This window comes from Salvelinus namaycush, chromosome 34 (genome assembly GCF_016432855.1).
Source record: "Salvelinus namaycush isolate Seneca chromosome 34, SaNama_1.0, whole genome shotgun sequence".
NCBI classification, from domain to species: domain Eukaryota; kingdom Metazoa; phylum Chordata; class Actinopteri; order Salmoniformes; family Salmonidae; genus Salvelinus; species Salvelinus namaycush.
The window spans coordinates 15,967,711-15,985,466 of record NC_052340.1 but is presented as its reverse complement, the minus strand read 5'-3'; the positions used below and the strand labels follow the sequence as shown (position 1 = coordinate 15,985,466).

Sequence of the window (17,756 nt, the reverse complement as noted above, 5' to 3'; positions counted from 1 at the left end):
ATAATTGCGAGTTCCGTCGACGCTTGATGACGATGGTGCTGGGCGCTTTCAACAACAAAAAAAATACTGGAAGCTAGTTAATTTCTTTGGAAATGGCAGCACATCTCAAAAAGCGAGTTTACGAGGAATTCTCCAAAGTTGTTCAGGTCGGTAGACGCATGGTTACTAAAAAAACCGAAATATTCACATTTTAATTGTCGTTCTTACAATACTAGCAAGCCAGCTAGCTAACGTTAGACTCAGACTGTGTGAGTGTTTCGTAGCTAGCTAACCAACTGTTAACGTATTGCATCCCGCAATAACATCCGAATTGTTGATAACATCGTGCATCCTATTTCATTAAATTTAGGTAGATAGAGATATTATATAGGACTCGTAGAAACGTTGCTGACTAGCTACGTTGGGTCACATGGATCTGAACAAATGGCCAGTGGTAGCTACTTTTAGTTAGCTAGCTGGTATACATTTGCAATAGTGTTCTAGCCTAAGTACCAGTCTGTTTGTGTTATGATTATGCAAATCATGAAAAGGACAGCAATAGAGTAGACAAGAGTACAAAGGGATCTGGTACCTGGCTAGCTTTGTCTAAATCCTTGCTATAGTTCGATCCCTACAGCTTTAGATATGCCGTTTGGGTGTCCAGATCCATATCACATCACATAATTAAAAGGTAATCCATTGTCTCTGTTGATCAACAGCTTCCCCAAGAGGAGGCTCCAGCCAAGAAGCTCCGTCTGACCAAGCCAAGTAAGTCTGCAGCGCTGCATATTGACCTGTGTAAGGCCTCCAACCCCACTGATGCCCTGCAGTACCTGCTGCACTTCGCCCGCAGCTCCGTGGAGGCAGAGAGTGTGGAAGGGGTTGTGCGCATACTGCTGGAACACTACTACAAGGTATGATGGCCCTGGCTTTAATCTTTCCATCCTCACATCTCTTCTTCCATCCCTCCATCTTCTCCTTCGTCCTCTCTCTTCTCTTTCTATCCTTCATCATTCTCCCATCTCTCCTCCTGGAACACTATTACAAGGTAAAGCAGCCCTCCTCTCCCTAGCTGCTCTTAGCAATGCGGGTGTATTTACATACACTAGCGTTGCTTTCAATTGTATTGGGTTGCACACAAACAGTCAGCGGAAAGCCAGAAGTTTAATAGTATTACATTTGTGCCGATGTACTCTCTGCTTACCTCATGTCAAAATAAAAGTCCTGCACGTGCTCCATATGTGGGCAAAATATTAATGACTTTTATTTTAACATGAGGTAAGCAGAGAAGAAGTGGGTCTACAACAGACCAGTTTGGAAATTCTGTTTAATAATCCGATCCTTTAGATATTTTGTCACACATTCCACCCGTCAAAATGACCAACCTTCCTGCCCACCGGCACAATAAGTTGAAATGGAATTGTATTTAACTTCTGGCTTCCCGAGGACTGTTTTTGTGCAACCTAATACAACTGAAAGGAGTGTATGTAAATACACCTGCGTTGCTAAGAGCAGCTATCCTCGCCCCTCCTTCCATGGTCCCTCCTTTCTCCCCTCCTACATCTATCCTTTCTGCCTCGTCTTCTTCCATCCCTTCTTTCCCTCACCTTGCTCCTGTGTCTTGCTGTAGAAGAGTGATGACTGTTTGTGTATCTATGTCTCTGTAGGAGCAGGATAACTCTGTGCGGCTGAAGATTGCCTCTCTGATCGGCCTGCTTAGTAAGACCCAGAACTTCAACCCTGAGAGTATCCTAGATGACACCCTCAACACATTCAACACAGAGAGTAAGTTACAATCTGATTCACACACTTAGTACATCATTACACACTCTTTCCCATATCTTCTCTGACCTAGTCCATGTTTGTATTTGTGTTTTCTTCTCTGTGTGTGTGTGTGTCCAGAGTCCCATCAGGTCCTGGCTCAGCTGCTGGACACTCTGCTGGTCATCGGCACCCATCTCCCAGAAAGCCTTATTGTTAGACACAGACTCATAGAGGTGGCCTACAAGGTAACACGCATACAGTCGTGGTCTGCAAGTTTTTTCAGCAATCTCTCATTCTCTTTCTCATCCCGCTCTCTCTCATCGATCTCTCTCATCCCCCTCTTTCATCTTATCCCTCTCATTTCTCTCTCAGCACCTGTCAGACACATATTTCGGTGTGAGGAATAAATGCCTACAACTCCTGGGTTGCCTGGGAAATGTGGACACGCCACTAAATAAAGATGGACAGGGATTGGTTCCAGCTGTTATTGGGGGCAGTGCTCCAGGTGTGTATATTTATTTGCGTTAACCAGGGTAGTTGAGTCAACAACAATAAAAACATTTACTACATGAAATGTTTATTTACTTAATTTAATTCAACCAGTTCAACCAGACACCCCCTCATTACATCACCATGTCTGAGAGATGTGTGTGGGATGTGCAGCAGCAGTGTGCTATCAGTGACTACTTTCCACTCTCCCTTCCTCCTCCTTCCAGGGGTGTCTGGTGGAGTGTGTGTGAGAGACGCGCAGAGCCTCATCAGTGACTACTTTGCAGACCAGGACCCAAGGGTGCGCACGGCGGCCATCAAAGCCATGGTATGACCTTACTTCCTCCTGTTATGTCCCAATATACATCCTAGCATGCTCACTTAGAATGCATGCCCAAAACAATGCTTCAGTCTATTGAGTGGATATTGAGAGGCCTCTAGATAGTCTGCACTGCTCTGAAAATACAGGACAGGTGAAAGTTAGCTGGATGCCTACTCCAAGCATATAGGACGCCTCTCTAGACTATTGGCATGTGTACAGGCTAGATAGATTATAGATTGACTGATTGATTATTCAATGTTCTGCTCTTCCTTTCAGCTGCAACTGCATGAAAGGGGACTGAAGATTCAACAGACCATTTATGATCAGGTAAAGTGTGTATGCTTGTGCATGCGTGTGTTTCTTTCCCAGCCGCTAGGTCCTTTTGTGTGAGCGTTTCTCTTTAATTGTGTGTGTGTCTAGGCCTGTCAGCTGCTGTGTGATGACTATGAGCAGGTTCGTTCGGCTGCCGTTCAGATGGTGTGGGTCCTGAGTCAGCTCTATCCAGAGAGGTAAGACATAGACGTGCACACACACACACACACACTGGCTGTGTTCAAGATCACCAAGTCCATGATTCATTGTGGGTAAATTGTGCCTGCCAGACTGATCTACAAATAATAATGAGTGGTTATTTATGATGCAAGTCGATTTGTAGATCATTAGTCAGCAGTCGGCTGCAATGTCAAACAAGCCCAACACTGAACACACACACTCACTGACTGGGGGGGTGAAAACTGCTGTGTGATTGATGAATAAAGGTGGCATCTGTCCAATCAGCATTGTGCCGATTCCGTCGTCCAATGAGCAAGTCCGTCTGGTCGACGACTCGTTTGGGAAGATCAGTCACATGGTCTCTGATGGATCCTGGGTGGTCAGGGTGCAGGCCGCCAAAACACTGGTGAGTACACACACACAATTGTATATTTTGACATCTTACTTTTCAGATAGTCATGGTTCTCCTTTCCTCCCCCTCCACTCGTTCCTCTCTTCCTCAGGGTAACATGTTGCAGGTCAGTCCTCACTTCCTAGAGCAGACTCTGGACAAGAAGCTGATGTCAGACCTCAGGGTACGTACACTGTGTGTGTGTGTAAAATGTCTCTTCAGAGGAAGCATACAGCATTTTATTTGTAATTTATTTATTATAATGTATATTTCAGAGGAAACGTACGGCTCATGAGCAGGTCAATGAGCTCTATGTAATCTAGATGTAATGTAATACAGTACATATACTACCTTTCAAAAGTTTGGGGTCACTTTGAAATGTTGGTGTTTTGGAAAGAAAAGCACATTTTTTGTCCCTTAAAATAACATAAAATTATTCAGAAATACAGTGTAGACATAGTTAATGTTGTAAATGACTATTGTAGCTAAAAACGGCAGATTTTTTAAAATGAAATATCTACATAGACATAGCCCATTATCAGCAACCATCACTTCTGTGTTCCAATGGCACGTTGTGTTAGCTAATCCAAGTTTATAATTTTAAAAGTCTAATTGATCATGATAAAACCCTTTTGCAATTATGTTAGCGCAGCTGAAAACTGTTGTGCTGATGAAAGAAGCAATAAAACTGGCCTTTAGACTGGTTGAGTATCTGGAGCATCAGCATTTGTGGGTTCGATTACAGGCTCAAAATGGCCAGAAACAAATAACTTTCTTCAGAAACTCATCAGTCTATTCTTGTTCTGAGAAATGAAGGCTATTCCATGCGAGAAATTTCCAAGAAACTGAAGATCTCGTACAACGCTGTGTACTACTCCCTTCACAGAACAGTGCAAACTGGCTCTAACCAGAATAGAAAGAGGAGTGGGAGGCCCCGGTGCACAACTGAGCAAGAGGACAAGTACATTAGTGTGTCTAGTTTGAGAAACAGACGCCTCACAAGTCCTCAACTGGCAGCTTCATTAAATAGTACCCGCAAAACACCAGTCTCAACGTCAACAGTGAAGAGGCGACTCTGGGATGCTGGCCTTCTAGGCAGAGTTCCTCTGTCCAGTGGAAACATGTCTGTCTTTTCAGCTGTTTTACCCAGTAAAGTCGTATTGTTCGTTTTTACTCAGGTTCTAAATAAACCATCAGACAACTAGGGAAGCTCAAACTAAGTTTGTTCACCCACTGGGTCAAACAGCTGAAAAGACATACATGTTTCCACCAGCATTTATACCCCCCTTTAGGCAGTCTCCTCCTTTTCTCTAAACACTACATGTTTGTTGCTAGGCAGGAAGTTAAGTGATATAGGTAACAAACTATTCCTTCTCCCTTCATGTGACATGACCTCGGCCCACATTTCTCACTAATCCACAGCTATCCACCCTTATCAGTGACCGCAACCATGTGATTGCCCTTTCCCTTACTCAGTAATATTCCAAGCCCCTGACTCATATCCAACCTCTGTTGAGCCCACCATATACATTCCTCCTACATATAACCATTCACTTCTGGTGTAGCAAGTATTTCAAATTACAACCCAACAATATATTAATAATAATGTTATCTATATCTCAGAGGAAACGTACTGCTCATGAGCGGGCCAAGGAGCTCTATACGTCAGGTGAGTTCTCCTCTGGGAGGAAATGGGCTGATGATGCTCCCAAGGAGAAGGTGGACACCTCAGCTGTCAACCTGATCGCCTCGGGGGCATGTGGAGCCTTCGTACACGGACTGGAGGACGAGATGTACGGTAAGGGTGTGTGTGTGTCGGTAAGTGTGTTTGGGGTTGTGTGTGTGTGTTATGTTTTGTTTGTTTCTGTGAAGGCTGTGGAGGCTCAGCGAGAGTGTGTGTGTTTGTGTGCGCATGGGTTTTGTGTGTGTAAATTATAATGTGCCTGTAAATTATAATGTGCCTGTGTGTGTTTTATCTGTAGAGGTGCGTATTGCTGCTGTGGATGCACTCTCTGCTCTTGCCCAATCATCTGCCAGCTTTGCCGAGAAGTGCCTGGACTTCCTGGTTGACATGTTTAATGATGAGATTGAGGAAGTCAGGCTGCAGTCCATCCACGTCCTGAGACAGATCTCTACTAACATCACCCTGAGAGAAGACCAGCTGGATACTGTACTGGCTGTACTAGAGGTACCACACACCAACACACATATGGAGACGCATACATGCACGTGCCAACACACACGCATGCATGCACACACACACACACACACACACACACACACACACACACACACACACACACACACACACACACCCACACTTACAAGGTGAAAGAAGAACATTTCTAAATGTTAGAATATAGAGTGCCAGTCAAAAGTTTGGACACGCCTACTCATTCCAGGGGTTTTCTTTATTTTTACTATTTTCTACATTGTAGAAAAGTAGTGAAGACATCAAAACTATGAAATAACACATGGAATCATGTAGTAACCAAAAAGTGTTAATAAATCTTAATAGATTTTAGATTCTTCAAAGTATTCACCCTTTGCCTTGACAGCTTTGCACACTCTTGGCATTCTCTCAACCAGCTAAAGGAGTCACCTGGAATGCATTTCAATTAGCAAGTGTGCCTTGTTAATTTGTGGAATTTCTTTCCTTCTTAATGCTTTCTTTCCTTCATAACATCGGTTATGTTGTGACAAGGTAGGGGTGCTATACAGAAGATAGCCTTATTTGGTAACGAACAGCTCAAATATGCAAAGAGAAACGACAGTCCATCATTACTTTAAGACATGAAGGTCGGTCAATCTGGAATATTTCAAGAACTTTGAAAGTTTCTTGAAGTTAAGTCGCAAAAACCAAACCATCTCAATTGGGTTGAGGTCAGGTGATTGTGGAGGCCAGGTCATCTGATGCAGTACTCCATCACTCTCCTTCTTGGTCAAATAGCCTTTACACAGCCTGGAGGTGTGTTGGGTCATTGTCCTGTTGAAAAACAAATGATAGGCCCACAAAGCGCAAACCAGATGGGATGGCGTATCGTTGCAGAATGCTGTGGTAGCCATGCTGGTTAAGTGTGCCTTGAATTCTAAATAAATCACTGACAGTGTCATCAGCAAAGCACCCCAACACCATCATACCTCCTCCTCCATGCTTTACGGTGGGAACCACACATGTAGAGATCATCTGTTCACCTACTCTACGTCTGACAAAGACATGGCAGTTGGAACCCAAAATCTCAAATTTGGACTCATCAGACCAAAGGACAGATCGCCACCGGTCTAATGTCTATTGCTCGTGTTTCTTGGCCCAAGCAAGTCTCTTCTTCTTATTGGTGTCCTTTTGTAGTGACTTCTTTGCAGCAACTCGACCATGAAGACCTGATTCACACAGTCTCCTCTGAACAGTTGATGTTGAGATGTGTCTGTTACTTGAACTCTGTGAAGCATTTATTTGGGCTTCAGTTTCTGAGGCTGGTAACTAATGAACTTATCCTCTGCAGCAGAGGTAACTGGGTCTTCCATTTCTGTGGTAGTCCTCATGAGAGACAGTTTCATCATAGCGCCTGATGGTTTTTGTGACTGCACTTGAAGAAACTTTAAAAGTTCTTGAAATTTTCCGAATTGACTGACCTTCATGTCTTAAAGTAATGGACTGTCATTTCTCTTTCCTTATTTGAGCTGTTCTTTCCATAATATGGACTTGGTCTTTTACCAAATAGGTCTATCTCCTGTATACCACCCCTACCTTGTCACAACACAACTGAAACGCATTAAGAAGGAAAGAAATTCCACAAATTAACTTTAAACAAGGCACACCTGTTAATTGAAATGCATTCCAGGTGACTACCTCATGAATCTAGTTGAGAGAATGCCAAGAGTGTGCAAAGCTGTCATCAGGGCAAAGGGTGGCTACTTTTTAAGAATCTCAAATATAAAATATATTTATATTTGTTTAACACTTTGTTTGGTTACTACATGATTCCATACGTGTTATTTCATAGTTTTGATGTCTTCAAAATTACTCTACAATGTAGAAAATAGTAAAAAATAAATAAAAACCCTGGAATGAGTAGGTGTGTCCAAACGTTTTGACTGGTCCTGTATCAATTTTTTATACGAATAAAAATAATAACTGAAATGTGTAACTTGTGTAGGACTCGTCTCGTGACATCAGAGAGGCGCTACATGAGTTGCTGTGTTTCACCAATGTGTCGACTAAAGAGTGTATCCAACTGGCCCTGCTGGAGCTGCTGAAAAACCTCACCAAGTACCCCACCGACCGCAACTCTGTCTGGAAGTAAGCTTCTGTCTGTGTGTGTCTGTGTGTATCACTTTGCAAGTGATTCAATAAAAAAGCTTTTAAAACTCAACACACTCTTTCTCTTCATCTCTCTCTCTATCCCTCTCATTCTCTCTCTCTAGGTGTCTAAAGTTTCTAGGTTGTCGTCATCCTACGCTGGTGTTACCGCTGGTTCCAGAGCTGCTCAGTACTCACCCCTACTTCCACACCCCTGAACCAGACATGGATGACCCTGCCTGTATCCTACACACACACACACACACACACACACACACACACCTATACCTACCTCTGTGTTGTGTGTTCCTGACCTAGCGTACCAGATATTGCAGTGTTGGTGCTGGTGTTCAACGCAGCTCAGTCTTGTCCCACCATGACAGCTCTGTTCTCAGACCACACCTTTAGACACTACACCTACCTACGGGACAGCCTCTCTCACCTAGTACCTCCTCTCAGGGTAAGACACACACACACACACACACACACACACCCCTTTCACCAATCTATGTCGAGACCCACTGTGTCATAATTAAGCAAAATGGCCCGAGGCGGTGTGCTATATGGCCAATATACCAAGGGATGTTTTTACGCACAACGCAACGTGGAGTGCCTGGATACAGCCCTTAGCTGTGGTATATTGGCAATATACCACAAACCCCTCAGGTCCCTTATTGCTATTAAAAACTGGTTACCAACCTAATTAGAGCAGTAAAAATACATGTTTTGTCTTACCCGTGGTATACGGTCTGATAGAACATGGCTGTCAGCCAATCAGCATTCAGGGCTTGAACCATCCTGTGTGTGTGTGTGTGTAGTTACCAGGGAGGACGCAGGCCCCAGGTGTGAGTGGTATAGAAGGTTCCGGCAGTGTGGAGTCTGCTCAACTGTTCCTCCAACAGAGTCTGAGCAGAATTAGCACTATACACAACCTACAGGACCCCGGGGCTCAGGACCTGCTCAACTTTACTATCAGGTACATACATACACACTAATACTATCAATACATTAAAAAAATTAAAAAAATTGAAGCTAATATTTTGTGTGTGTATCCTCTCAGAGACCTACAGAGACTGGGGGAGCTACAGACAGAGCTGGCAGGAGCTGCTGACTTCTCTGCCACCTACCTCCGCTGCCAACTACTGCTCACCAAGGTGTGTTTCTGCATCTGGATAGACCGGTGTCTGTCTGCATTACATTTGACCAGAATGCCCAAATCGTATTGCCTTTCCTCATCTCCTTGTCTCCTCTCCTTGTGTCCTTCCCACAGGCCTTGCAGGAGAAGTTGTGGACTATGGCCGTCCCCCTCTGCCTTAAACACAACGCCATGGCAACTGCTGCTGCCAAACAGGTACACACACAAACTATTGTGCTTTTTTAAATAGTATTTTTCACTTTGTTTAGACACTTGAAATGGGGGGATACGGGTTGAAGGAGGGATTGAACCCCGATCTCCGGTGGGAAGAGGAGCATATACACGAGGAGCATATACACTGAGCGTACAAAGCATGAGGAACACCTTCCTAATATTGAGTTGCATACCTTCAGAACAGCCTCAATTCATTGGGGCCTGGACTCTACAAGGTGTTGAAAGCATTCCACAGGGGTGCTGACACAAACCGGTGAACCTGGCACCTACTAACATACCCCGTTCAAAGGCACTTACATACTTTTGTCTTGCCCATTCACCTTCTGAATGGCACACAATCACAATCCATCTCTCAATTGTCTCAAGGCTTAAAAATCCTTCTTTAACCTGTCTCCTCCCCTTCATCTACACTGATTGAAGTGGATATAACAAGTGACATCAATAAGGGTCACCTGGTCAGTCTATGTCATGGAAAGAGCAATGTTTTGTACACTCAGTGTATGTGTCTTCAGCCAGTGGCGTTACCCCTAGACATTAATGTGATGTGCAGAGTTGTGTGTATATAATGTAATGTTGTGTGTGTGTGTGTGTGTGTTTTTGTAGATGTTGGAGGAGACGTATAAACTGGAGTTCCTATATAGTGGTCTGGAGAACAGACAGGTGGCCACCATACACCACGTCAGACTACAGGCTAAGGCCTTACAGCTAGTCCTGACTGCCCGTACCAGACGAGGGTTAGTACACACACAAACACCCCCACCATCCATGTCTGTAACTGTCAAGCAGCTCAACCCCTTTCATCTCTCTGCAGAGTTGAACCTCTCATCAGTGTCTGTGAGAAGTTCCTTCAGGAGGTGGAATCCTTTCAGAGGTATATTATCTTTTTTTTTTTACCATCATTTAATCTACCTATTTAATCTGTTTTATTTAATCAACTTTTGACATCTTTGAAAACATAAGACAAACTATTTGTCCTATAAAAGACAAACAGAAACTGATGCATCTGTAATGAATTGGTGAACTGAATTGTTGTTTTAATTTATCGCCACAAGGTGGCAACATTGACCTTGCAGAAAGCACACCCTTTTCTTTTGGTATTCTGATGAATCCTGACCTCTATGCCTCCAGGCTGTTTGTGGTGGAGCTGCCCCACCTCCAGGAAAGTTTTGTGGGGAAGCTGTTGGACTTGAGTCCCAAGCTGTCGGCCTGCAAGCCTGGAGAACTAGTCAAGATCCTTCAGACCACATTGAGACAGAGTGGCTTCTTAAACCTTCAATTACCTAAACAGGTACAGAGAGAGAGACACACACACACACACACACACACACACACACACACACACACAGGTATTTGACCCAGGTGTGGTTTGTATTGGCTGGCAGGTCCAGCGTGCGTCAGCGACCATCATCGAGCCGACAGGAGAGTCTGACAACCCGCTGCGTTTCACATCTGGCCTGGTGGTGGCGCTAGACATCGATGCTACGCTGGAGCACGTGCAAGACCCCCACAACACTGTCAAAGTACAGGTACACACCCTGTTATATAAAGTCTCTGGTACACACACCCCGTGGCTGCGTTACGATTCTCCAACCTTCTCCCAAAGCGTACACTTGCCCTTACCTGGAATATAGTGGAAACTCCCTCAAGCTGTGCTTGCACCAATCCAATGTAAATGCATAAGGTGGATACGCCTGCACATCTCTGGGTGAAGGGTAGAGAATCAGAATGAAGCCTTTGTCCAAGACCCTAGCGGTATGTATATAAGCTAGAGGTCGACCGATTATGATTCTTCAACGCCGATACCGATTATTGGAGAACCAAAAAATGCCGATACCGATTAATCGGTCGATTTTTATTTTATTTATTTGTAATAATGACAATTACAACAATACTGAATGAACACTTTTTTTAAAAAAAATATCCCCTTTTCTCCCCAATTTTCGTGGTATCCAATCGCTAGTAATTACTATCTTGTCTCATCGCTACAACTCCCGTACGGGCTCGGGAGAGACAAAGGTCGAAAGCCATGCGTCCTCCGAAGCACAACCCAACCAAGCCGCACTGCTTCTTTAACACAGCGCGCCTCCAAGTTTTAGGTTGTAGTTATTATAGGAATTATAGGACTATTTCTCTCTATACCATTTGTATTTCATTAACCTTTGACTATTGGATGTTCTTATAGGCACTTTAGTATTGCCAGTGTAACAGTATAGCTTCCGTCCCTCTCCTCGCTCCTACCTGGGCTCGAACCAGGAACACAACGACAACAGCCACCCTCGAAGCAGCGTTACCCATGCAGAGCAAGGGGAACAACTACTCCAAGTCTCAGAGCGAGTGACGTTTGAAACTCTATTAGCGCGCACCCCGCTAACTAGCTAGCCATTTCACATCGGTTACACCAGCCTAATCTCGGGAGTTGATAGGCTTGAAGCACAGCGAAGAGCTTCTGGCAAAACGCACGAAAGTGCTGTTTGAATGAATGCTTACGAGCCTGCTGCTGCCTACCACCGCTCAGACTGCTCTATCAAATCATAGACTTAGTTATAACATAATAACACACAGAAATACGAGCCTTAGGTCATTAATATGGTCGAATCCGGAAACTATCATCTCGAAAACAAGACGTTTATTCTTTCAGTGAAATACAAAACCGTTCCGTATTTTATCTAACGGGTGGCATCCATAAGTCTAAATATTCCTGTTACATTGCACAACCTTCAATGTTATGTCATAATTACGTAAAATTCTGGCAAATTAGGCGGCCCAAACCGTTGCATATACACTGACTGCGTGCAATGAATGCAAGAGAAGTGACACAATTTCACCTGGTTAATATTGCCTGCTAACCTGGATTTCTTTTATCTAAATATGCAGGTTTAAAAATATATACTTCTGTGTATTGATTTTAAGAAAGGCATTGATGTTTATGGTTAGGTACACATTGGAGCAACGATACGCACCGCATCGATTATATGCAACGCAGGACACGCTAGATAAACTAGTAATATCATCAACCATGTGTAGTTAACTAGTGATTTTGATTGATTGATTGTTTTTTTATAAGTTAAGTTTAATGCTAGCAAGCAACTTACCTTGGCTTCTACTGCATTCGCGTAACAGGCAGGCTCCTCGTGGAGTGCAATGTAATCAGGTGGTTAGAGCGTTGGACTAGTTAACTGTAAGGTTGCAAGATTGAATCCCCCGAGCTGACAAGGTAAAAATCTGTCGTTCTGCCCCTGAACGAGGCAGTTAACCCACCGTTCCTAGGCCGTCATTGAAAATAAGAATGTGTTCTTAACTGACTTGCCTAGTTAAATAAAGATTAAATAAAGGTGTAAAAAGAAAAAAAAGATTTCCGATTGTTATGAAAACTTGAAATCGGCCCTAATTAATCGGCCGACCTCTAATATAAGCTGTGCCCTCTCTCCTGCTGATGGATGAAGTGTTGGTCCAAGTTGTAATAGTTTGCTTTGTCTTTTACACACACACACACACACATTTTATCTCTCTCTCCAGGTGCTGTATCCAGACGGCCAGTCTCATGTGATTCAGCCTAAACCTGGAGACTTCAGGAGTCCTGGACCACACCGCCACCGCCTCATCACACAGGTCTACTTGTCTCACTCCGCATGGACTGGTGAGGACACACACTACCGGTCTCACAGCACATGGACTAGTGGGGGCACACCCACATTCCAGCTGTCTTACTCTGCATGGACACAAACTCACCCCCGGCCCCTTTCTCTGTCTCTTTCAGAGGCGTGTCAGATCGAGGTGAGGCTGCTGCTGGCCTACAGCTCATCTCGTCTCTGTAAGGCGGTGTGGAGTGACAGCAGCACTGAAGGCCTCCAGCCAGCAGAGGGTGCCACTGAGGGAACCATTTCTTTCGGCAAACCTGTCAAGGTCTTCATCATGCCTAAACCTGCCCGCCGCTGACACCAAACACCTCTAAGCATCCATCTCGCTTTCTCTCTCCTATCTTGTCTGTTGTCTTCTCCCTCTCCCACCCCTAACCCTCTAGTCCTCAGCCATTGGAGCAGACCTCAAAGCTGGCCGTTCCTTACTGCGTATATGTTTATATTGTTAGTGTGTGACTATGTGCCACTCCTGGCTGACTGCTCAACTAGAATGAGGTTGTGTCCCAAATAGCACCCTATTCCCTATATAGTGCACTACTTTTGACCACTAAAGGAAAAGGGGTGCCATTTGGGATTCATCCTGAGACTCAGCCAGAGTATCACTGAGGTCACCTGTCTGATCTGTGTGTTGCTATTCCTAGTTGCTATAGTTAAGGACCATTTTTTTTTCTTTGAATGACAATAAATGAAACCAGATGACAAAAACAAGCCTTTATTCACAGCAAGTCATTTCAGCTCTTCATTACGGTGTTCTGAATGTTTCACTTCGCTAATGCACTCCAGGGTTGTGTTCATCAGGCACCAAACAGAATAAAACAGGGAGGGACTACATGGACTTGTCCATTGCAAAACGTTTTGCTACAGTGTGCTGTAATGAATATGACCCTGTTGAATTGCACCAGGCTTTCAGACTTCTCCTACTGGCCACCTGTGGTATGATGTCATCAGCAGGTAGAGTGGAAGATGCCACCCACCTTGGCTCCCTGGCCAACCAGGTTGTTGTATTCTGTGATGGCCTTCTCTGTCTGCAGAACTATCAGCTCCACTCCTCTCTGTATCACGAAGTCCACAGTTGAGGACGGGACCTTTTAGAGAGAGAGCGCAGAGTTCAACATTGCAGCCATCTTTAAAGGAAAACTCTACCCAAAAATGATATTTTTGTATTTGTTTCATTAGTCCATTGTTAGCATAGTCCCAAAATGTTTTTCATGTCAGCAATCAAGTTTAAGATGTAACTTTCAAAATACAGAAATCAATTTGCATCATATGATTTCTGGGTTTTGAAAGTTACATATCTTTAAACCCTGATTATTGACAGGCAAAACATTTTGGGACTGTCAACAATGGACTAATGAAACTAATACAAAAATTGTTTTTGGGTGGAGTTTTCCTTTAAAAGGCAAGTCAAGACTGACTGATCTACAAATCACCTTGCATCATAAATAACTACTCAATATTATTTGTAGATCAGTCATTCACAATTTACCCATGGTACATCACAGTTTTGATGCTCTCGAACAAGGCCAGAGAGAGAAATCAGGGGAATTGTGGGAAAGTGTACATGTGTAGAAGCTGGTGAAAGTATGTTTGTCGGGGCTAGGGAAAGTGAAGGATAGGGTAAACAGAGGAAGCGAGAGGTTTTACTCTGCCCAAAATAAGTGAGGAATTTTTGTATGGAGGTTAGAGTGTTGAATTTGATAAACAATAAATGTGACTGTTCTTATTTGATTGAAAATAAGTTTCGTAATAGGTTGTTACGAATGCAGTGTAATAAGTGGACGCCCTTGGCATTTCGGCAACCCAAAAACGACTTTATATCGGAGTTGTGCCTATTGTCATAAAGAGAGGACTCATCATGGATATCATCTATTTCAGCATGGACATTGCCATTGAAGGCTTTCAACATTTTAAAGTAGTCAACTGGGTGGGGATTCCTATGAGTTGGAAAAATCAGCCAATGAAGGAAAATAAAATGTACTACTTTAAAATGGAGCCTATTGCTGTCACAGACGCTATAATTGCAGAGATACAAAGATGAGTCCTCTATATATCGCTATGACCCATTGTTCACAAGCTTTTCTGCTCTCTCATTGGCTAAAATAGTCCCACCTGATCTCACCTCCCGCCTGCCTTCCATCTTTAAGGACATGTATTACCATTGTTAGAGTGCACTAATATCTTGTCAATATAATAAACAATCTTTGGGGTGAATGTGTAGATCTTGGGAAATTGTCATGTAAACGAGTAGGGGAAGAGTGTGTGTATGGGGCTAGGGGGATACCTGCAGCGCCTCACTCATGCCCCGCCCGATGACCAAAGTCGCCACTCCCTTCTGAAGCACCTCCTCTAGATCTGCAGGCTGCACTCCAGGGTGATGCTACACACATAGTCAGTCACATCATTATCATCATACAAGGTGCCATTTGAGACGCAGTCCATGTCTTATTATCTTAACTTACATCCGTCCCAGTCTCTCTCCAGTCCCATGCGCGGCTACCCCCGGGCCACACCTTACAGTCCTTATAGGAAGACGAGCAGCCCTTCACCTTCATGTGTCCCCAGGACAGGGAAGCGATCTCTGGCGACGACATAGGTCAGATGTCGTGTCTCGGCTGCTGCAGGCACGTTTGGAAACAAACGCAGCGTTTTCAACTAAACACAAGGCAAACGCAGCGTTTCATTGGAAATTAATGTAATTCTGGTGTGCCAAAATGCAATGACGCAGTCGGTGGGATCGAAGTAAAGGTGGGCCAGGAACCGGAGGGTTGCTGGCATCGGTATCCTAGATACTATCTTGCCCTTGAGCAACCCCTTAATGGCTAATCGGGCGGCCCTGCTCAAACCTCTCCGATCTGTGTGTTGGTGTCTCAAGAGGGGTTGTCAACTTGAGATCAATGCTCCAAGGAATATGGATACACAAAGTATTATTGTAAAACATAAGCATATCTAGTGAGAAACATACCTAAAGTTGAATCCCTATTAACTATTATTAGATCATATTTCTCTCAACGTGACCATGTAAACAAACACTGGGGAACTGTAGCAGGTTCACGCAAACAAGTTTTGAAACCGAACGATCATTCATGAACCGAAACTGAATTGACGAAAGTGTCGCTGAAATGTCACTTTGCTATCATTTACTACTGACTTGTCTTGGTTTTAAAACTTTATTAATTTTATGTCCGTCAGTCGTGAATGCTTATTGTCCTTACCAGTTCGTTCCCTCGTAGGCAGCCTGTGCTACTTTCGTAAAGGGGTGTGTTCCAGATCGTTAGGTTAAGTAGCTGATACTGCAGCGTTGTGGAACGTTGCAGATAGATATTCAATGAGCTGATGTGATTACTTTTTCTACATACCAGAGAATTATATTTGTTCTATATCATACATTTCTATCTGAACGTTAGACAACGTTGTCGCTCCTGCTGAACGTGGCGATGACAAAATGTGGACTGGCTACGGTTAATTGTAACTGATCGTTTGAAGTAATGGCTGTTTGTCCCACCGAGTTCATCCAATAACCATTTACTTTATTTATAAAATGTATTTCTACATGGACTTTTAAGTTGTGTGTGTGTGTGTGAGAGAGAATCACTCCCGTTCCCCCAAAAGGCTATTATACTGCCTTTAGGTTCCCATTCCTCCTGTAACGTCACAAATGTCAGCCAATGTGTACACTGTCGAAAGGGGAACAATGATGCTGCAAAGGTATTTGATAATAACAAAACAAAAAATATATGTTTATCCACAAAAACATATGCATCACAAGCTGGCTTCCGGAACCAGAAAGCGTATTTGTGGACTAAAAAGGACTTCTCCATTCTGCATGCTCCACATGCAAAAATAACAGTTCTGGGTCTTTCAATAAATAATGGGGCCAATGTGTGACATTGGGATCAACATTTCAAAATGTTTTGAAACTCAAATAAACATGATTTTCATGCAGTTCCAAGTGTATTTAGAGTATTAAAAGTGAATATACAGTTGAAGTCAGAAGTTTACATAATTACTCAACCTAAAACTTGTTTTTCAACAACTCCACAAATGTCTTGTTAACAAACTATAGTTTTGGCAAGTCGGTTAGGATATCTACTTTGTACATGACACAGGATTTTTCCAAACAATTGTTTATAGACACAGTGAAATAATCTATCACAATTCCAGTGGGTCAGAAGTTTACATACACTAAGTTGACTGTGCCTTTAAACAGCTTGGAAAATTACAGAAAATTATGTCATGGCTTTAGAAGCTTCTGATAGGCTAATTGACATCATTTGAGTCAATTGGAGGTGTACCTGTGGATGTATTTCAAGGCCTACCTTCAAACTCAGTGCCTCTTTGCTTGACATCATGGGAAAATCAAAAGAAATCAGCCAAGACCTCAGAAAATAAAATTGTAGACCTCCACAAGTCTGGCTCATCCCTGGGCGCAATTAACAATCGCCTGAAGGTACCACGTTCATCTGTGCAAACAATAGTACGCAAGTATAAACACCATGGGACCACGCAGCCGTCATAACACTCAGGAAGGAGATGCGTTCTGTCTCCTAGAGATGAACGTACTTTGGTGCGAAAAGTGCAAATCAATCAATCCCAGAACAACAGCAAAGGACCTTGTGAAGATGCTGGTGGAAACGGGTACAAAAGTATCTATATCCAGAGTAAAATGAGTCCTATATCGACATAACCTGAAAGGCCGCCCAGCAAGGAAGAAGCCACTGCTCCAAAACCGCAATAAAAAAGCCAGACTACTTTTTGGAGAAATGTCCTCTGGTCTGATGAAACAAAAATAGAACTGTTTGGCCATAATGACCATCGTTATGTTTGGAGGAAAAAGGGGGAGGCTTGCAAGTCGAAGAACACCATCCTAGCTTAAGGACACCAAAGTCAAGGTATTGGAGTGGCCATCACAAAGCCCTGACCTCAATCCTATAGAAAATTAGTGGGCAGAACTGAAAAAGCGTGTGCGAGCAAGGAGGCCTACAAACCTGACTCAGTTACACCAGCTCTGTCAG

At 43.5% G+C, this 17,756-nt stretch overlaps 2 protein-coding genes across 4 annotated transcripts; one reads left to right on the top strand and one right to left on the bottom strand.

Annotated features, from left to right (window-relative positions):
- Positions 1–12: 12 nt before the first annotated feature.
- Positions 13–13,452, top strand: ints4 (integrator complex subunit 4). The gene is made up of 24 exons (XM_038973495.1): positions 13–146; positions 699–893; positions 1,647–1,764; positions 1,882–1,988; positions 2,116–2,248; positions 2,460–2,560; positions 2,831–2,881; positions 2,975–3,063; positions 3,332–3,452; positions 3,550–3,621; positions 5,061–5,235; positions 5,420–5,625; positions 7,595–7,737; positions 7,863–7,978; positions 8,064–8,197; positions 8,556–8,713; positions 8,798–8,891; positions 9,008–9,088; positions 9,710–9,840; positions 9,918–9,977; positions 10,235–10,394; positions 10,489–10,632; positions 12,623–12,743; positions 12,864–13,452. Exons 1-24 carry the CDS (start codon positions 93–95, stop codon positions 13,040–13,042), a joined length of 2,943 nt encoding a protein of 980 aa, XP_038829423.1. The 5' UTR covers positions 13–92; the 3' UTR covers positions 13,043–13,452.
- Positions 13,441–16,069, bottom strand: aamdc (adipogenesis associated, Mth938 domain containing). Of its 3 annotated transcripts, none has more exons than XM_038973497.1 (4): positions 15,957–16,069; positions 15,204–15,359; positions 15,026–15,121; positions 13,441–13,829 (listed from the first exon to the last, which is right to left on the bottom strand). In XM_038973497.1, the coding sequence occupies exons 2-4, from the start codon at positions 15,333–15,335 to the stop codon at positions 13,689–13,691; spliced, it is 369 nt and encodes a 122-aa protein (XP_038829425.1). In that variant the 5' UTR covers positions 15,336–15,359; positions 15,957–16,069; the 3' UTR covers positions 13,441–13,688. The 3 variants fall into 3 exon arrangements, with proteins under 3 accessions (XP_038829425.1, XP_038829427.1, XP_038829426.1); XM_038973499.1 differs by having other exon boundaries at positions 15,204–15,356; positions 15,957–16,049; XM_038973498.1 differs by having other exon boundaries at positions 15,204–15,396; positions 15,957–16,034.
- Between the last annotated feature and the right edge of the window lie 1,687 nt (positions 16,070–17,756).